Below are 18,756 nucleotides of genomic sequence, written 5' to 3' on the forward strand. Positions count from 1 at the left end.
TCAAAAGTTAAAAAAAGCTTACCTGTGTTTACTTAATTTCAGACTGTCATTAATTAAATAAACGGTATCAGCATTCTGACACATACTTTCTCCCATAAGTTTGTCAACAACCTTTATCATGTGTAAGCGGTGAGAGTAAATATACGGAAATGGGATTTGTACAATTTTCTTCAGAATTTAAAGGACTATAACATACTAAATTGTTATCAAAATCGTTTGGGCCAATTTTGGGGAAATCTGATTTTCCGTTATTTTAAAGGGTTTTTATGGGAAAATAACATAATTTACAATAACTTTTGAATCATAATTTTTACAGAAATGGGATTTGTACCATTTTGTTCAGAATATAAAGGACTATAACATACTAAATTTTTATAAAAATCGTTCAGGCCATTTTTGAGAAAATCCTATTTTTCCGTTATTTTATGGGGTTTTATTGGAAAATCCCCATTAAAAATAAAAATTTCTAAAAAGTGAAAAAAACTATCAAAATTGTAAGGACCATAACATACTACAGTTGAACCTCTATAAGACGAATTTCAAGGGGTACGGGGATAATTCTTACTATAGAGGTATTCTTAATAAAGAGGTTCGTTTTATCGAGGTTTAATGCTGCTGTTATTCTTCTTATAGAGGTTTATCCTCGCTCCAAGGTTTCTCCAAACAATGACTGAGGAAGGAGGAGGGATGGTTGGGGGTTTCATGTTGAGACAAGTTTCTGTTTGTTTTGAAAACTACGTACTATGGAGGTTAAGATTATGAGAAATTCGTCTTATAGAGGCCACGTTCGTCTTGTAGAGGTTTTGTACCAAGAATATTCGTTGTATAGAGGTTAATCAGTCCTAGCCCATATCACAAATAAATTCGTTTTATGGAGGTTTTTAACTTAATTACTACGTTGTATAGAGGTGTTTTTAGCATTGACCTATATGAAAGTTTCAAGGGGATTAAAAAAAATTCGTCTTATCGAGGAATTCGTTTTATCGAGGTTCGTACAAACGAGGTTCAACTGTATGTTAAATCAAAACCGGATCTTTGTCTAAAGCCCTATTTTTCGTTATTTTATGGGGTTTTTATGGGAAAATAACATAATTTACCATAACTTTTGAACCGTAATTTTTACAGAAATGGGATTTGTATCCTGAAAATGAGTGAAAGATAAACATTAAACAGGGTTAGATACCTATAAGACTTTTAGTCAACACCATTATTTAAAAGTCCAATGAAACAGTGTATTTATGGGTACTAGGGGTCCAGTCCAGTGGTCAAAAACTTGACCAAAAATATGTAATATTATAATGTGTAAAAAATGTATTATATGTGGTTCTCTACTTTCACCCCACGCTGTAAATAAAACATGTGATTGGAATTTCTTCCATTTGTTTCGATACTGTATTCTGTTTATATTTTGTAACCAGCATGGTAATCCATAAGGCCCATGTTAATTTTTTGAAAGTGTTAAATTCATTTTTTTTTCTTATTTTTGAGATAATTTTAATTTGTAAAGGGATTCTGCACATCTACAGGAAAATATATCTTTCCAACAGTATGCGTGGATTTTCCCTGCAATGCACTCAAGCTGAGTAAAAAGGTTTTCAAGAAACATGCTTGCCTATTAATATATAGGATGGCACAGTAATTTCGTCAAATTGGATAAAGAGGAATTCTCATCTTCACTATAAAAATCATATTTTCAGTAAACAAATAATATTTTATCAGAATAGTAATTATTGTAAAGATATAAATTCAATGGAAATATAATAAATACCTTAGTTGTTTCATTATCTGTGATTCCAAAATTATTGTTGATTTGATGTTACATAATATGTTTCGGCATGATCAAACTTTCTTGTGTGTATCAAGTTCATCTGTGTCATCAAAAGAAAGGTTGTTACATAATCGTATGTAAGCCGAAACTTATATGTAACACCAGATCAATAATTTGGAACTGCAGAAACATAGTTGCGATGCTTCAGGATTTAATAAAAAAATTGTAACCACCTGTATATGTTTTATTTATACAAATTGAATACAGCTTTGTTTTGGAATTATCTTGTTAACATTAGCAGTCATATTTACTGATACATTTTAAAATTCTTTATCTTTATAATAATACATAACATATATATTACTGTATATAACTTTACAAAAATAAATATCATGGTGAAGTTTATATTATCATCAACATTTGGCTACTATGAACAATATCACTCTGTTGGTTATCACAACAATTAGACTAGTAAATTCTTGGAAGTTATCAGCTGATCCAAAGAAAGGAATCAAATAAAGTATGGTAAAAAATAAAAATAAAAAACAACAAAGAATAACTAGGAATTTACTCAGGGAGCGGTTCTTTAAGTAAAGTGCAAGACTCCAGGAAATGGTTCTATGAATCAAAAACGTAAGTTAACAACTAAGTCCAGTAATTAATTGAACATTGCTATTGAGATTGCTACCTCTATCCTTTTTTATTGAAAACATTCAAATCAATGTTTGCAATAAAAAAGAATAGAGGTAGCAAACTTTTGTCACAATTTTAGCTGAAGAATTCCTAGGACTAAGGCTGACACATATTAATCGCAGATGTAACAACCCAAATATCAGTAATATTCTCAGCAGCTTTGCGAAATCTTTACCCAATCAACTAAGAATCCAACTTGATTCTGTGGTATCATGATTCAACAGAAACTACAGACGATCTCATTCCACTCGGCATCTGGACTGGAATGGACTCACTCATTGTTCCTGTGTACCGTGACTTGACAAGGCACATCACCAGTCATGTCAGGTTCGGACGCGTCCAAACACGACTGGTACACCTGCAGATCTCCTAGCTCCACGGAGAAGCTTCTTGCCAACAGCCGCTAGAATTTTTTATTTTTATTTTAACAAAGAGACAGGGAAAAATGGAAAGATGAAATTTTAAAGTGTACTGGATGCTTAATAGTTTTTTGGGCTGATAAGCCTCAAGTTGCGGGTTAGAGACCTACAGCCTGTCCTATTTTATCACTGTCACCAACCAACCACGAGACTTATACGGTAATGGTACTTCAGTGCACACTAACCAGCAGGTCTAACGTGTAGGCAATTGAGATTTTTACATCTAAAATTCAGTGTGTTGCTTTCAGGTAAATATTCCATGTTGGACTTAATTACAATTGTATATTATTTTCCTTTGGAAGGGTAAACAGTCTAGTAATACAAAAATAAAAAAAAACATACACCATAATTTGTACAAACAACCACTCTTCTCAATAAACGATGTACTATTATAATAACTTAAATCAATATAAAACAATGAGTACACTAACCTGGTCCTCAACTTCTTGTGAAAATGGTTTAGTGCAGTAAACTGACGTCCTCACTCGAGGTCTCGAGGGGTTCTGATTTCTTGGGTATCTGCATTTTGAGTATTTACTCAAAATCTGAAAAGATTTAATCATTTTAGTTGGTCCTTATGACTATGTCCTGAAATAAGATGGCGATGCACCTTTATATTTGGTATTTATTAGTATTTGGTAGTTATTATTGTTGGGACGCTAATTTTTTGGTAGTCAGGGATCTAGATAATATTTAAAAATACCAACCCGAGCTGTGTCTGGTATCATTTTCGGCATTTTGTTTGCAGGTTCAACATTGTTCATCTCGTTCCTCTTATTCTTGCGTTCTCTGGCGGCATTCTGACGCATCAGCTGTCTGGAAGAAACAAATAATAACAAATACAAATAGTTTAAAATTTGAGAAAACTAGTCTAACTGTCCCAAAAAATTAGAACTTAAACTTGTTTTGTTATCCCCCCAGATACTTAAGTGTAATCTTATATATGAACAGATTTGGTTTTTCTTTTCCGAGTTTGTTTGGCTCTGCTACCGGACCGATTTTTGGTTTCGAATTGAAGGTATGCACGCACAGATTTGCTATCAAGCATCGGCATATATTTATCTATAATCCCACTTGGCTTATATGCAATTCACCATCACCAAATATGAGCAGAAAAATAAACATAGAATATTTATTTCAATAAGCATGCTAAAATAAATATACTGTATATATACAGAGTGGGGCAATGAAAGCGCCCTAATTTATAAGCAGTACAAACTCAATAATATTCACCCTATGGATATAAATAGCACATCAAAACACAGCTTATCTTTTGCCATTTTAACTTAACAAAGTCATTTTTCCATTTCTTGAGAACAAAATCCTGCAAATGAATTCCTTGTCCTACTTGACATTAGGCACTTGAAAACTCCATCAAATACTCCTCCAGCATTTCTTCAGGAATCACTTTAGTTTTTGGACAATTCTTAGCTTCGGTTCAAGCAAATCTGTGGGGTGACTTTGAAAAACCTCGAACTTCAAGTAGCTTATTAGAAACCCCCCCCCCTTCCAAAAAAAGGAGCCAACGTAAAGCTTTCAACAACAACAGCTTCCTGGCAAATCTCTTTGGACTTTGAGTTACTGCGACTCGCACTCTTTCAACATTTGCTGGTGTACAAAGAGTTTTGCGGCACCCACCGATTATTTTTAAGATTTAAGCGTTTATCCTAAATAATTTTACCCAGTTCACCATTGCTTTCCAATCTGGAACAGCGCCATGTTGACCAAGGATGGAATGTGGTCCAAACAATCTCTGGGTTTTTGCACAAGAACCACTATTTTAAAAATAGGTTTGCACATCAAAATCTCAGTGTTAAATAGCCTCGGGCATAATATTTACTAAAATGGCATAGTTTAATTGATGTTTTAAGCACAGCTGATCATTCGTTGTTGCAACAATTAACATGTGACAGCTAAAACAAATTGTGGTGTTCTCATTGCCCCACCCTGTATGTCAGGTGATATATTAATGACATCCATTGTGTGGGAGATAGGTCTCTGGTTGGTAATAGTTTTTTTTTATATCTAAATTACATTTTTGGTAAACAACTGTACTTACTTTGCTTTATTTTTTAAAATCTCTTGGGCGTTTGGGTAAAACTGTAGTGCTTCATTGAGATCGTCCTTACTGAGAACAAAGAGGTTGGAGAATCCGTTTGATCTGAAACCAGTAACATTTTTGTTATAACATTGACAAATAACTCTTTGGAAATTCTTTGAGGTATTCAGCTTTTAGCCCAAAAGAGAATGATGTTGTTCATCACACATTTGATTTAAGTGTGGAAATTTTGTTGAAGAGATGCTCGCTTCTTCAATAAAACGAGCTACTGAGATTCTTACTTTCTATTTTTATTTTGTGTGTTTCAATGTCATTGGCATATTTTATGTTTTTGTACGGGAAAGGTCTTCATCAGTGTGAAAATGAGTGTAATGCATGTGCCTACCATGATCATCTAGTCCTTTGTTCATAGCAAGATAAAAGATGCCTGAATGATCAATAGAGGTTTCCCAAAGAAAGTTTTCAGTTGGTACCATTAATGGCTGCAGTTTCATAGTTTTGAAGAGGTTTTAGAGGGTAGGAGCCCCACATTGTGCATTATGCATTTCCTTCATAAAAAATATTAATATAAATGCAAGGAAGGATCATTCCATGTCAATCTAGGGAGCAAAACCTTTGGAGGCTTTAGTGTTACCATAAAAATGTTTCCATGATCCAGTTGTAGATTGTGATCCATGGTTCCAAAACTGTTGGTGTGGATGCTTCTTTTACACAGAATTAGTTTTACTTTCCCCGCCAAGCTCACCTGACGTCAGCTGTTCTACGATTGCCTCCGTCCAGAGACAACAGACTGATCTCTCCAAAGACAGTTCCCTCTGTCAGTGTCGCCAACACCTCCTCACCCTTTGGCCCCGCCACTACCTGCACCTGGCCGTTCTTCACAATGTACATCTCTTTGCCAACTTCCCCCTAGAAACACACGTGTATCAACATTTTGCACTTTTACTGAAATATTGGAGTAAATTTTGATGTTTTAAAAGTCTCAGGAAGCTATAGATGAATTGCAACAAACCTGAAAGCAGGAACATTATAAAAAAAAACTTGTACTTTTTATTGTAACAATGCACAAATGGTATGTTAAGATAAGATAAGATCTTTATTTCCATTAGATATTCTTTTGAATACATTGGATATGTCAGGTTACAATATATAATCTATACAATAATGAATTGAACAAAGGGCTCACCCATCTTACACAAAATCATTGCAAGTCAATTTTTTTGTCAAATATTCATCAATTGAATAGAATGCATTTGCAAGTAAGAACCTAATTACAACAGTTTTAAATTTAATAATGATAGTGATACCAATGCATATTTTTATATACAACATAGTATTGTTGACGCTTTGAGATCCAAAGTCCAATATATTAGCACTTACAACTAATTTATCTGTGTTCGTATGACTCAACATGGGAGCCATCGAAAACTAATGATTTTTCTCACTTACCTTCTTATTAAATTGTGAGCACTATAGCACTCAAATAGACTTTATTAGGCTTAGTTAAATTAAAATGTTAAGTAAATATTTATAAGGATATAAAGACAAATTATTGACCTTCCGGCAGATGTAGTCCCCTGGTAGGTACACCACAGGCCTCAGCTTGAGCACTAAGTCTCGCAAGAGAGCATCGTCACAATGCTTGAACAGTTGAACCTTATTGAGAGTGTTGATGTGTACATTGATGGCAACATCGGTCTTCATCTTGTACGGGAGATTGTCCAAAATTGTCAGCTCATCTGAAATAGAGTACATTCAATGGTATCATCATAAAAAAAGAATTAAATATAGATCGACAGCAGTGCTGCAGTTATTAGCATATATTCTGGCATCCACTGCTAGGAGTGCCGAGTAGTTTCAGCGCACACCACTGCAGTGTCAAGGGTTAACGAGCGTTGCCATAACAAGTTGATAGTAGTAGCCAGGGTTGCCAACTTGTTGAGAATTCCTCGGAATCTGGGGAGTAGGAGTGTGTTCTGTTATTTTTTTGTTTTAATTATTTCCAACACTTCCCACTTCCTACGTCGTGGACCTGTTTCCCTACCTTCCCATAGCATTTTCGTATTGTGGATACATTAATGTAACTGCCACAAACGGTTCCTACACTCCGCACTTCTCCCCTTTACTACTTCCTTCATCACTTCCTACGTCGTGGAACTTTTTTAGTTTGCCATTTGTGAGATGGATCTATGAATGTGATTCACTGATGAATTGTTTAAGATAAAATGTTATTTAACCTTTTTTAGCTATGTAAATAAAATCTGTTAAATACTGTACCTAAGAAAGTATGTTTTATCTATGACTGTATCTTTTTGATCAGTTGTCGTTTCCAAATTGCTATTTAAATGTAAACCTAAGACCTAAGACTTTCTCTGTATTATTTGATTAGTTGCCAAATTTTTTCCCTTTGTACTATGTTTAGGTTGTGGCTTTATTTTATCATATGCTATGATTCATTGTTTTGTTTACATTTACGTCATTATTTTGTAACCATCATAGCAACCATTAAGGCCTATGTTAAAATTTAAAAACTTTGATTTACTTAAAAATTATTTAGGCATCATAAAAATTGAAATTGGTTACGTCTAATTGCCCCAAACACTTGGACAATTGCACAAACATTTGACAAAACAACCTTTTTTTAGCTTTTTAGCAAGTTTGGCTAAAATATGTTCAGCCGTTATCGAGATTAAGTAGTGTTATAAAGATTGCATTGAAGTTGATCCCAAAGAGCTTCGCTTCACTCCGCTCAATAATCATACATCTTAGGTGCTAAAAAGTGTCTAACAAATTTTCTCAAACAAATGTTTATCTAATTAAGAACCTACTCAAAGTGTGCTGTTGCTCCCATGTATACGTGAACCACATTTTGACTCTTTCCATCAACTCCTTGGAGATGTTCAAAAGACGGAGATGCTCCATAGCTTCATCCAAATACTTCCGGTATTCAGTCTGAGACTTGGTGGCTGTGGCAATAATGTCCCTTATCTGCAAATACAATAATTAATTAAAATACATTATTATCAAACTTTGGAATTTTCTTCCTTGAACTTTTGTTAGATAGCATGTCGATCATTTATTTGGGTCCAGAAACCAACCAGATTGTGATCAAATCAGTTACTCCAAATTTTAAAAGAACAATACAATTTGAAGAGGGAAGGACTTGTATAATTAGTTTATTAAATATATTATACCTAACCTGTAGGAAAGAACAGAAACTATTACCTGACCAATTAGAAGTGCAAAAACAAAAACACCCATCAGCCAACAAGCAGTCATGAAGACATATTCCATTTCATTTTCCGGTCTTGGATTTTTGCCGATGGAAGTGGCAGTTTTTGTAGCAAAATAAAAACACCTAATGTACCTAAAAAAGAAGATAGTAATTGGTAACAAACAATTAAGTAAACTTTTAAAAGCATAGTTATCCCAAAATAGTTTAAGTATTTCCGTCATACTATGCAGGAACATGACTTTCTGTACTAAAATGTGACTGGAAACTTGCTGTTTTAACATGACTTTCTGTACTAAAATGTGACTGGAAATTTGCTGTTTTAATTTAAAATAACATATTCTCTTGTTGTCTTTTCCGATCACTAAAATTAGCTACATGTTAATCCCCAATCCAGATAAATACAGACATTAAACACACCAAGAACTATTGTGATTGATTCTATAGTGTTCCACCATCATTAACTAAACTTTGTATTATTTTATAGAAAATCACCCCTACATTAAGCAGCGCTTGACACTAACTTACGCATTTCCCTCTCCATTGAAGACCCAACGGTTAGAACCAATTCCCTCCGTGACGGAGACGAAGTAGTACGCACACGCATTGAGATGTACCAGGAATATCATATAAGTGAGGGAACGAGTGACTCTCACAGCATAGGGGTTAGCCAAGGCGTGGTCAAAGTAGTCAAAAAACTCCCAAAACGACTGAATCTGCAAAAAATTAATGCATATTAACGTTTTTCTTTAACTGGCTGTATGCTATCATTAAATACAGATTGTGGCATTTTTTAAATTGGGGGTTCTTGTTCTTCTAATAAACTTTAACTTTGATCGATGTCAATCTCTAAAATCTCTATTGAACAAAATAATAACTGTGATTGATTGTAAGTGGTAAAGAGTTACAGTTAATTAATCAATCTAAAAGGATAAGCAAGGATTGGATTATTTGTAGAAATCTCAAGATGTAGCAGTGTAAAGAAAATAATACTTTCCCAACATCTTCTTTGAATTATATTTTTCTCTATGGATGGACCTAGGCATTGTATTTCTATGTTTAGGTAAGTTGAGCCAACAAGTGTGCTGACCTAAACTTCTGACTCCCTCTTAAAAGTGTTTATCTTCGTATAAATAATACTTGAACATAACAAAAAAGAGGGACAAACCTTTAACAGACGAGGAAGTCTCAGAATAGGATGAACAATTCCAAAATAGTAACATATCAGATCTGCCGGGAGCAAGGATAGAGCATCAATCTGGAACATTTTGTTATCAATTACCAACCACAGAAAAAACTATATAGTTGTTGATAGTCAATTGTTTATTTCTGTTAATCATCTCAAGCCAGCAGAGTTTGATTTGTAGCCTACTATAAAAAAACTTGAAACTAATTCAATACATAAAGTCAAAAAAATTATTAGAAAATCATTTATACAGTTACAGTACATTATTCTTTATTTTCAGCAGAATAGAGACTTGTTAGTTATTTTAGTTAATTACCATTGAATAAATTTAATCAATTATATTATTGATTAAATTGAAAGGCCATAACTTAATGATTTCCATCCATACTTCTTTGTTAAAACAAAAACTTACTATTATTTAAGTCTAAATCAGTATGTATGCTATAAAAGAGGAAAGTTAAATATTGCAAATAATCAAGAGATTTCTATACAAAATTACCTTAAATGTGAGTGATCTTGTGTATTTATCTCTCAGAGATTTAGTATTTCGCACCCAGAATCCATCCTCTAGATACATCACCCTCGGTTTGATCAGAACAAAATCCAACAGGTAGAAGAAGTCGACGACACAATCAATGTAGAACCAGACCATTTCATTGGTTGGGGTTCGGTAGGGAAAGAATGTCAGTAGTGGTATGACCCAGCAGTTATACAAGTAGCTTGCCATTATAATACACAGCCACGAAACGTAGAAGTAGCCTGTCGGAAATAAGGGCTGGTAAATAGTATTTTGTACGGATAAAATTGTAGATTTCAAAAATATGAGAAAGTAAGCAGCTATACTTTAATACTTTCTTATTAAATGGCGACCATACAACTATAATTATAACCATATAACTACGGTACCACACCATTATCGCTTCTCAAGCTCTTGATTTAGAGCAAATTCTTGTGAATTTAGAAACATTTCAAGAATATTCATGATATTCTTCTTTTATCAATGATCTTTTTCCACATTGAGTCCTTTTTGTTACTGATTGTGAAGTTATATTCATCCCTTGCTCCTCTACTACTACTAATCACTCAAATAAAGTAAAAATCAAACAGAAATCTTACTTTGTGGTTCAAAGACGAAGGAGAAGTTCTTTACTTTGTGCCTGATTGATTCACACATGGAAAACTTTGAACCCCACTCTTGCGAGACAAATCTAATCCTCTTCAGGGGCGACTTGAGTACACTGTTGCTTTCTTCTGGAACAAATCATCATGTTAACAGTTTTTGAATAGTTATTTGTATACAATAGATTTTGTTAGTTATTCCTTTTAAAATACATTTAGAAATATTATTCATGTGCATGGCAAAGTATCAAGAATCAAGAAGGTAATGAAACAGTATTTTCAATAATTGTCATGCTCTGTCTGCAGGTCAATTGGGCAAAGTTATGTAATTTAGTGTAAATATTTTGAAGCTGGATTTAAACCAAGAAAAGTTAATTTAGAAGGCAGTGAGATTATTTGTGTGACTTTATTATTGGAAAATATCAGCTTTTTATTTGACCAGAACCATTTATTTAAAACCCAATGATCAATGACAACTGGCTACAATATTATAAACAATCCAAAAGTTATAGACTTTTTTCAAGATCAAACCGTAAGAACCTTCTGATTCAAAGGCAAGCAATACAACCATTTAGATATCTAGTCAAAGATAGAAGCATATAAGTTTTAACTGAAAAATAAAAAGTACAAAAAGCATAATAATTATGCTTTTTGTACTTTTTATTTTAAAAAACTTACTTTACTTTTTATTTTTAAAAATGAAAAGTAAGTTTAAGGATATAATTATTATATCCTTAAACTTACTTTTCATTTATGTTTTTCTGAACAATATTTATTGTCAAATACCATCAACAACATTACCATGTTCACAGCTGCTAATGGTAGAGGGAGTTGGCGGAAAGTCAAAACGTCTTCTTACTCGTAAAGCTCTCTCGGAAAACCTTCTCACGAGGTCTTGAAGCCGCTGCCTGATCAGCTGTTGACTTTGTTCCGAGTCTAACCTTTAGTTAAAATAAATAAAACTGTCTACAGGAGAATAAATGAACAAGAGGTGTATATAAACATTATTTAATTTTTTATTTGCAGTTAATATGGGGACCCAAATTGGGAGTACTATGTATCTATGTATCCCTAATATGAAAAATGAATGATGGATGAGTGTAGAATGAAGTAAGATACCTTGTATATGTATATATTTTAACATAATTTATAGTGTTATTATAACTCAGCCCCAGTTAAACTATGGTTGACACACTGTAGGACATTCACAGCACCACCACTCCAAAACAATTATGACAAAAATATGCCTAGCGTATTAAATATATAGATAACTCAATTATTATAAATACGGGGTGTTCAATAAAGACTTACATTAGTGAACATGCAAACAAACCAAATACAATATAATTAGTTTTTTTTCAAGTTTGTATGAAACATTGAAGTGTTAGCAACAACAAAATCAGCTGTTAACATTAAAGCATACTTATTTTTGTCATAGCAACCAATTAATAAACAGTTGCAAAATTTTGCCTCTAAAGTTTATTATGGCTGATTTTCACGAGCAAACATATGGAATAAAGTTTTGTGTAAAACTGAGGATAAGTGCTATGGATACTTACAGCTACTTTAAAAAAAGCATTTGGTGGTGATAAAATGAGAGAAAGAACATATTTCAAACGGCATAAAGACTTTAAAAACGGATGGGAATCATGTGAGTTGGAAGGTGGAGCAACGGCAAAAAGCAATGATGATTATGTTCTTTGATTATCGTGGTATGGTGTATACCCATACTGTACCACAGAGTCAGAAAATTGACGGGAAGTACTACATTTTAGTAGGCTACTGAAAAAAATGATCTAAGACCACATCCCAAAAAAGTGACCAGACCTCGTCAGACGCTAGAAACTGCATCATGACAATGCTCGCCCCCATGTTGCCAATACTGTGCTTCAGTTTCTTGCCAAAAAAGACTTGAAACTGGGCTACACCACCCTACAGACCTGATCTGGCTCCAAATGACTTTTGTCTGTACCCTCAAGCCAAAAAGGAGCTCAAAGGCCAACTTTTTCTAACCGCTACTGCGGCTGTGAATACTTTAGAGGCGATTTTGAAGGTACTGTCTAAGGAGGGCTTGGAACATGTCTTCAAGGAGTGGCAAAGGCGCTGGAACAAGTATGTGGCTTTGAATGGCGACCACTTGAAGGAGATACAAGTGTTAAAGTCTAAACTTGTATGTTAAAGGTATTGAAAGAGTACCGGTCATTCTTTATTGCACACGCCTTGTATATGTCATCAATTTTACCAGCCTAAATGCTGGCTCGGAGCGTAGACTTATAAATCTTGTTATTACATGAGTAGGTATTCTGTTTCTGTACCTGTAGGCATGGTCGTCGCCGCTACTACTATGACAAGTGGCTTGGTCTGGGGTGTTGGATGGGTCGGATTGTATTATGTCACTTCGGACACTCACACTTTTTACATCCTCACCTGCCAAGTGTAAAACATTAACAAATTGTCATCTAAAAATCATCCCTGGTTTTCAATTACATATATAAAGTCTATGATACAGTGTTTATATCCATACTACTAATAGCAAAGCAATGTGTCTCCCACCAATGGCTTTCTATGGGAAGGGCAGAAGAGAAAAGAAAAAACCATTAGATGTATTGCTGAGCCATTTTCTTTTCAAAGAAAGAATAAATTAGTGTGTAACTAGAGCTGGCCTGTGGTCGAAAACTCAACCAAAAGTATGTATATTGTGCAAACTGCTCTATTTTCACCCCACCCTGTAAATAAAACATGTTATTGGAATTTCTTAAATTTGTTTGGATTTTCTGTTTATAATTTGTTGTTATTTTGTCACCAACATAGCAACCCATAAGGCATGTTAACTTTTTTTTTAATTTAAAATTAGTTTTTGTGTTTATTTCTTAACCTATTTTAATTTATAAAGGGATTCTGCACATCTATAGGCAAATATCTTTCTAAAAGTATGTAAAGAATCCTACTTTGCTGCTAAATTCAAATTAGCTGTTTGAATAAATGCAAAAAAAAATTATAGTGCTGCACCCTGTTGGTAAATCTTATAACTTTTTAATGCTTTTGTATATCATAGAACCAACTTCCTTAGTTGAAACAGCTGACTAAATTCTTCAATTTCCTTTTCAATATGAATACTCATAAGGTTAACATGAGGAACTACAGAGCCACTGGGGCGGAGCCCGAAAGGATTTTTGAGATAAGAATATGCCTGTTAATCGGGAATGTGAGCAGTCATCATACCAAATGTCAGCCCAATCCGTCCAGTGGTTTATGCGTGATTGAACTTCAAACAAACACACAAACTTTCACATTTATAATATTAGTAAGATCACCATTATTTGGTACAACCCGCTTGTAAATCGGTCCAGTAGTATGGTCAGGGTGGCTCTCGTAAGCTTAAAATTTGGCCCTATGTTAAATCTCCATAAGAGAAGTTTAATTTCTATTTTTTACCCAATTAACATAAATATTTTCAAAATACATATAAATCTGCACGTATAGGACCGATAACCTTTCTTTTGGTACAATCCGCGTGTATATCGGTCCAGTAGTATGGCCAGGCTAGCTGTTGTAAGTTTTGCAAAAGGTTTTTAGTATATGATACTGCAATGTAAACAATGTTGTGTAAATAGAAGAACATGCCACACTCTACGGTGAAACATATCGATGAAAAAATAAGGAAATTTGCAAAAACATATTTGAAAAGAATTTTTTTGGTTTAAAAAAAAAAATTTAAAATTATTTTGACCCGACAAAAACCATTAATTTGTAACCTATTGCTTGTTCTTCTGGTGTTTTAACTTATAGAGTTAAATGCAAACTGTGAAATGTCTCTTTAAATAAGAGAAAAGCATTTATTCAGTATTAGTGCATTAACTAAAGCATAACTGCAATGGAAATGCGAAACAGAGTTTACATTTTATAATGGGATTTAAGAAGTCTACTTGTACTATTTTATGTCAATACTCATATCAGAGTATTACTGGTAAACTACACTCTTGACAAACCTATATAGATTTATAATCTACTCACATTGTTGAGTCATATTGTTGCTGTCTTGAATTGTAAAACAGCTGACGTGGTTTTGCTGAGGTGTGGAGGATTCCCCAGAATCTTCTTCAGCAGACGACCATTGCTGTGGATGTACTTGACGGTTCTGAGGAAAATTTACAGGGTTGAAGAAAATAAAATAATTTAGGTCTTTTTTGCAAAAGAGGGCTCTTGTTTGAAGTGTTTTCTCAAACATTGTCTATATGCATTTCCCATGTAAAATGTATCTAATTTCATACAATAGGCTACATAGATAATATTGGCAGATAATAAGCTTGGAAGTTTAAAAATTATAATTGGTGAAAAATTTGCCAAGGGACATTTGCCGAAAAATAAAAGTAATCTCTCTAAATGTGCAACTAAGGTTTTCTGCCTTTAATTTCAGAGGTCTGTAGAAAGTATTCTACATGCATATGGTTTACTTCATGAAATGAGTATAGTTACACATTTGAATCCAGTCTATACCCTACCAGAAGACTGATGCAACTATGGCATTCACTGATGTGCATGCAGGTATATAATTACACAGGTTTTTAACCTTGATCAACTGTGTAGGCCAAAGGTGGTATAGCAGGATTTGTTTTGCTAGTACATTACTGAAAATGTGAATGATCATTGAGATTGAATTCAGAACAAAGTTTCATAGTCAACAAAATTGCATTGTTACAATGCCAATGAAAATAAATAGATCAAGGAATCGCTGTGGGAAGAGTGAAAATAAATAACATTAACAACCTTACCATAGTCACTCTTTAATATTAGAATTAGATATTAGAAATAAACAGATACCAGTTACTTGCAGCATCACAATTTGTGAAAGGCTCAATTCAATTATATTAATTTTTATTCTTGTTCTACAAGTAAAACATCTGAATGGGATGCCTATGTTCTATTCATGGGCAAAAATTGAGGTTAATACTGTATCATAATTATTCAGTGTAAAAAAATCACTTGATAAAATAAATAATTCACTTGTTAAAAATCTAAATTTGTAAAAATTATCCATGTAAAATAAATCTAAAATTGTAAAATATTATCCACATAAACAAAATAAAATTGCAAAAAAACAATACTTATAGTTAAAATGGTAAGAGCTGAGTAAGTAACAATTAATTGGTACAAGTATTAGATAAGAGAAACCCTTACCCCAATAATGTGGGAGGTTGTGTTTTATGTGTTATCCATAGTCAACACATAAAAGTTTCCATTTATTATATACTATATTCGATTTATGTTTAAAATAAATTCAATTTCAACTTTTATAAAATATAACCTGTCTATCATTCTTTCAAAAACCAACATCAGAACAAAAATAATTAAAAACACGAAATACCTTACCATTCATTATAATTAACCTATTTCTTTCCCTCCCCACTACAAATAGGTACTAGTTAATAAAGTAACATATTAAACACTGTATAAACAAACATGTCGTACTAAAGCTACAGCTGATCAATAAGTAATTAAACATAATGTTACCTTGCGAGTGGTTATTTTGTCCATGTCGTCTGTCGTCTGCTCTGCCTTACCGTTGCCATGGCAACCAACAAATCGATACTTGGTTCAGGCCCTATCCTTGTCCTTGACCTACAGCAGTTAACAGCTAGAATCGAACAATCAAAAACACATGTAATCGAATTAAGTGAATTATTTACCATATAAAATGTTAACTTTTAGTAGCCTATTGTAATTTTCAAACAAAAATCATATTGAAAAAGTAAATTAAAATTGTAAACATTTTGAAAACCCATCGCATTTGAAAAGGTATTTTATATACCAACATCCAACATATTTATATGTTAATATGCCAACAGCAATAGTGTTTACGAATTAATTGAGTACATGGCCTGACTAGGGTGGTTAAAATGACGCGCAATCTTAATTGTGTTTGTTTGATGGTTTTATCCAGTCGTCTGGGTAAAAAGCGAAGAATAAAAATCCAATTCGTGAAGCTATGCGCTCATTGAATGTTTGAAATTAAAAATCTAAAATTGATCAACCAAACAGCTGTTTAATAAATCAATGCGTTGCAGTGTAAAAGATCGAAAAATAATCAGCTGGAGTCGAGGACGTCAGCTGTATGCCTTCATTTTACTGCACAAATATTAGAACAGAAACGGACCGGTATGAATATAAACAAAAACAAAATGACGACACTGGCACAAATATAGTCGTAAAATCTAGATTGGACGTTTTTCACATTCCATTTAAATATTGATAAAATCATGTTTACTTTCGAACCGGTGACATCATTTGTTTATTTAATTTTGTCGTCCATGCCGTTTCTGTTCTATACATGTTTTACTTATTTCCAAATCCGTCCACTGATTTTACCATTGAATATTTTACTATTGTCCCGATTGATATAATCGCATCGTTATCATTTATCAACAGGTATTTTTTGTATTTATTGTCGTATAACATTGTGGGTTTCACTACAAAGACATACATTTGCCCATTATTGTAATTTAGGGAATTAATTTTGATGTATTTGAATGTACTAGCAGAGCACCCGTCCTTCGTACGGGGTTGGCATATAAATGTAAAATGCTTATTGCAGTTATACTCTAACATAGCGTTTGCAATGGGGGAGGACACAGTTTGATAACATTTGCTTCTTTTTGCATATCATAGAACCAACTTTTTTAGTTGAAACAGCTGACTAAATTCTTTAATTCCCTTTAAATATGAGTCATAAGGTTAACATGGGAAACTACAGATTCACTTGGGCGGAGCCCGAAAGGACTTTTGAGATAAGAATATGCCTATATGTTAATTGGGAATATGAGCTATCATCATGCCAAATTTCAGCCCAATCCGTCCAGTTGTTAATGTGTGATTGAACTTCAAACAAACAAACAAACACACAAACTTTCACATTTATAATATTAGTAAGATTATTGAGTTGGTGGTGCAATACGTGTTGTTTCTAATAAACGGTAACAGTGTTTTGTATACAATAGTAATACAAGACAGGCATAATTTTTGGAGCTAATCTAAAAACACCACAAAACCCACACATAATTTCATATGGTAAACTATAATGTACACAAATAATGGTGCCGACGAAAAACATAATTCATGTCCAAAAGAGTCGCTTTAGACTCTAGTGATAAAATAATATTACGTTTTTACATAGCTGACTTAACTTTTAAATTAAATTAAAGTTGCATTCAATATCAAAACATTACCCAATGCATACACGATAGCTTCAGAAACTATACGTTGTTCGTTGTCAAACAACGACGATTTTTAGTTTACGACAGAGATCATACTATGACCGGTTTGCGTGTATTTGCGGTTACAGGTCCGAAAATCTCCATTCTTGTGGTTAAAACTTGATATGTTCCTCATAATCAATCGATCTCTTGACATTACATGGATGCCACAAGTAGGGATATCTACCTTCACCCCAAAATGCCGCCTACTCCTACATTACGATATCTTCACTTGAAATAATTGTTGCAATTCGTGATTTGAAACTTAAAAAGTTAAAACATTTTCCAAGAAGACAAAATTATGAAAAACCTGAAACTGCAGCGTTCTATGAGCGTCTCTACAGTGTAGCAGTTTTCATGCTTCATATAACATCAACATCGCTTAAATCTGTGCTTTAATGTATAAAAGAGACAAGTATAATATACCTACACCTAATCGTTGTCATTCACTGTCTCAAAAACAATTCCTATGGTCTATTCGAATCAGCCGGTAAACAGTAAACAGCTGGTAAGATGTAGGTAAGTATCATCAAGTAAGTATCAAGTATAATTCAACTTGTCCAATACAAGTTTGAAAGCGACATAATAATAATGTATGTGTAGCAGAATGTGAATAAGAATAAATTTCCAATTTATAAAATATTTCTCACTTTTCCTTGTACTGTATTTATACAGTAGTTTCAAAAACTTGATATTTTTAAAACAAGTAATAGATTACAGTATTAACTTTTATGAACCATTGTTCTCTTCTCGCTCTAACTACAATAGATATCCGAAAGAATCCCAAATATTTCATTCTATAAAATTTCTTTTTAAACTAAACTAAGTGTCCAATAAACTCAAGTTGGCAGGTAATAGAGTACGTTTTTAATGTGTACACAATTGTGTTGAAGGTATTTTCGATAAATGTTTTTAGTGTAGGTTAAGTTTGTTTGTGTTAGTGTACATGCATTTTAATGTTTATCATTTCTTATTCTAAACTGTGACAAAAGCTATATATTTACATACATATGTAAATAACCATGCAATA

General features: G+C 33.2%; 1 protein-coding gene across 3 annotated transcripts; it reads right to left on the reverse strand.

The window, feature by feature from the left end:
- Positions 1-2,045: 2,045 nt before the first annotated feature.
- On the reverse strand, positions 2,046-16,069 carry LOC129000125 (cyclic nucleotide-gated cation channel beta-1-like). Of its 3 annotated transcripts, none has more exons than XM_054427039.1 (16): positions 15,988-16,069; positions 14,491-14,614; positions 12,792-12,903; positions 11,278-11,417; positions 10,474-10,605; positions 9,857-10,116; positions 9,340-9,429; positions 8,700-8,887; positions 8,165-8,306; positions 7,768-7,927; positions 6,497-6,678; positions 5,685-5,848; positions 4,940-5,041; positions 3,588-3,696; positions 3,312-3,425; positions 2,046-2,864 (listed from the first exon to the last, which is right to left on the reverse strand). In XM_054427039.1, the coding sequence occupies exons 1-16, from the start codon at positions 16,009-16,011 to the stop codon at positions 2,733-2,735; spliced, it is 2,175 nt and encodes a 724-aa protein (XP_054283014.1). In that variant the 5' UTR covers positions 16,012-16,069; the 3' UTR covers positions 2,046-2,732. The 3 variants fall into 3 exon arrangements, with proteins under 3 accessions (XP_054283014.1, XP_054283013.1, XP_054283015.1); XM_054427038.1 differs by having other exon boundaries at positions 10,474-10,608; XM_054427040.1 differs by lacking the exon at positions 15,988-16,069 and adding an exon at positions 15,655-15,759 and having other exon boundaries at positions 10,474-10,608.
- Positions 16,070-18,756: the final 2,687 nt, after the last annotated feature.

The sequence above is a fragment of the Macrosteles quadrilineatus genome, unplaced genomic scaffold, assembly GCF_028750875.1.
Source record: "Macrosteles quadrilineatus isolate MER2022 unplaced genomic scaffold, UCM_ALF_1.0 Scaffold_8__2_contigs__length_117827958, whole genome shotgun sequence".
Taxonomy (NCBI): Eukaryota; Metazoa; Arthropoda; class Insecta; order Hemiptera; family Cicadellidae; genus Macrosteles; species Macrosteles quadrilineatus.

Excerpts from the sequence above, each read along its gene's own strand:
- LOC129000125 (XM_054427038.1), bottom strand. The coding sequence starts at position 16,011 with ATGGACAAAATAACCACTCGCAAG. Across the intron at positions 10,609-11,277 it reads CATTAGCAGCTGTGAACATG|AAGAAAGCAACAGTGTACTC; the intron begins GTAATGTTGTTG and ends GATTTGTTCCAG. Across the intron at positions 8,888-9,339 it reads GACTTCCTCGTCTGTTAAAG|ATTCAGTCGTTTTGGGAGTT; the intron begins GTTTGTCCCTCT and ends AATTTTTTGCAG.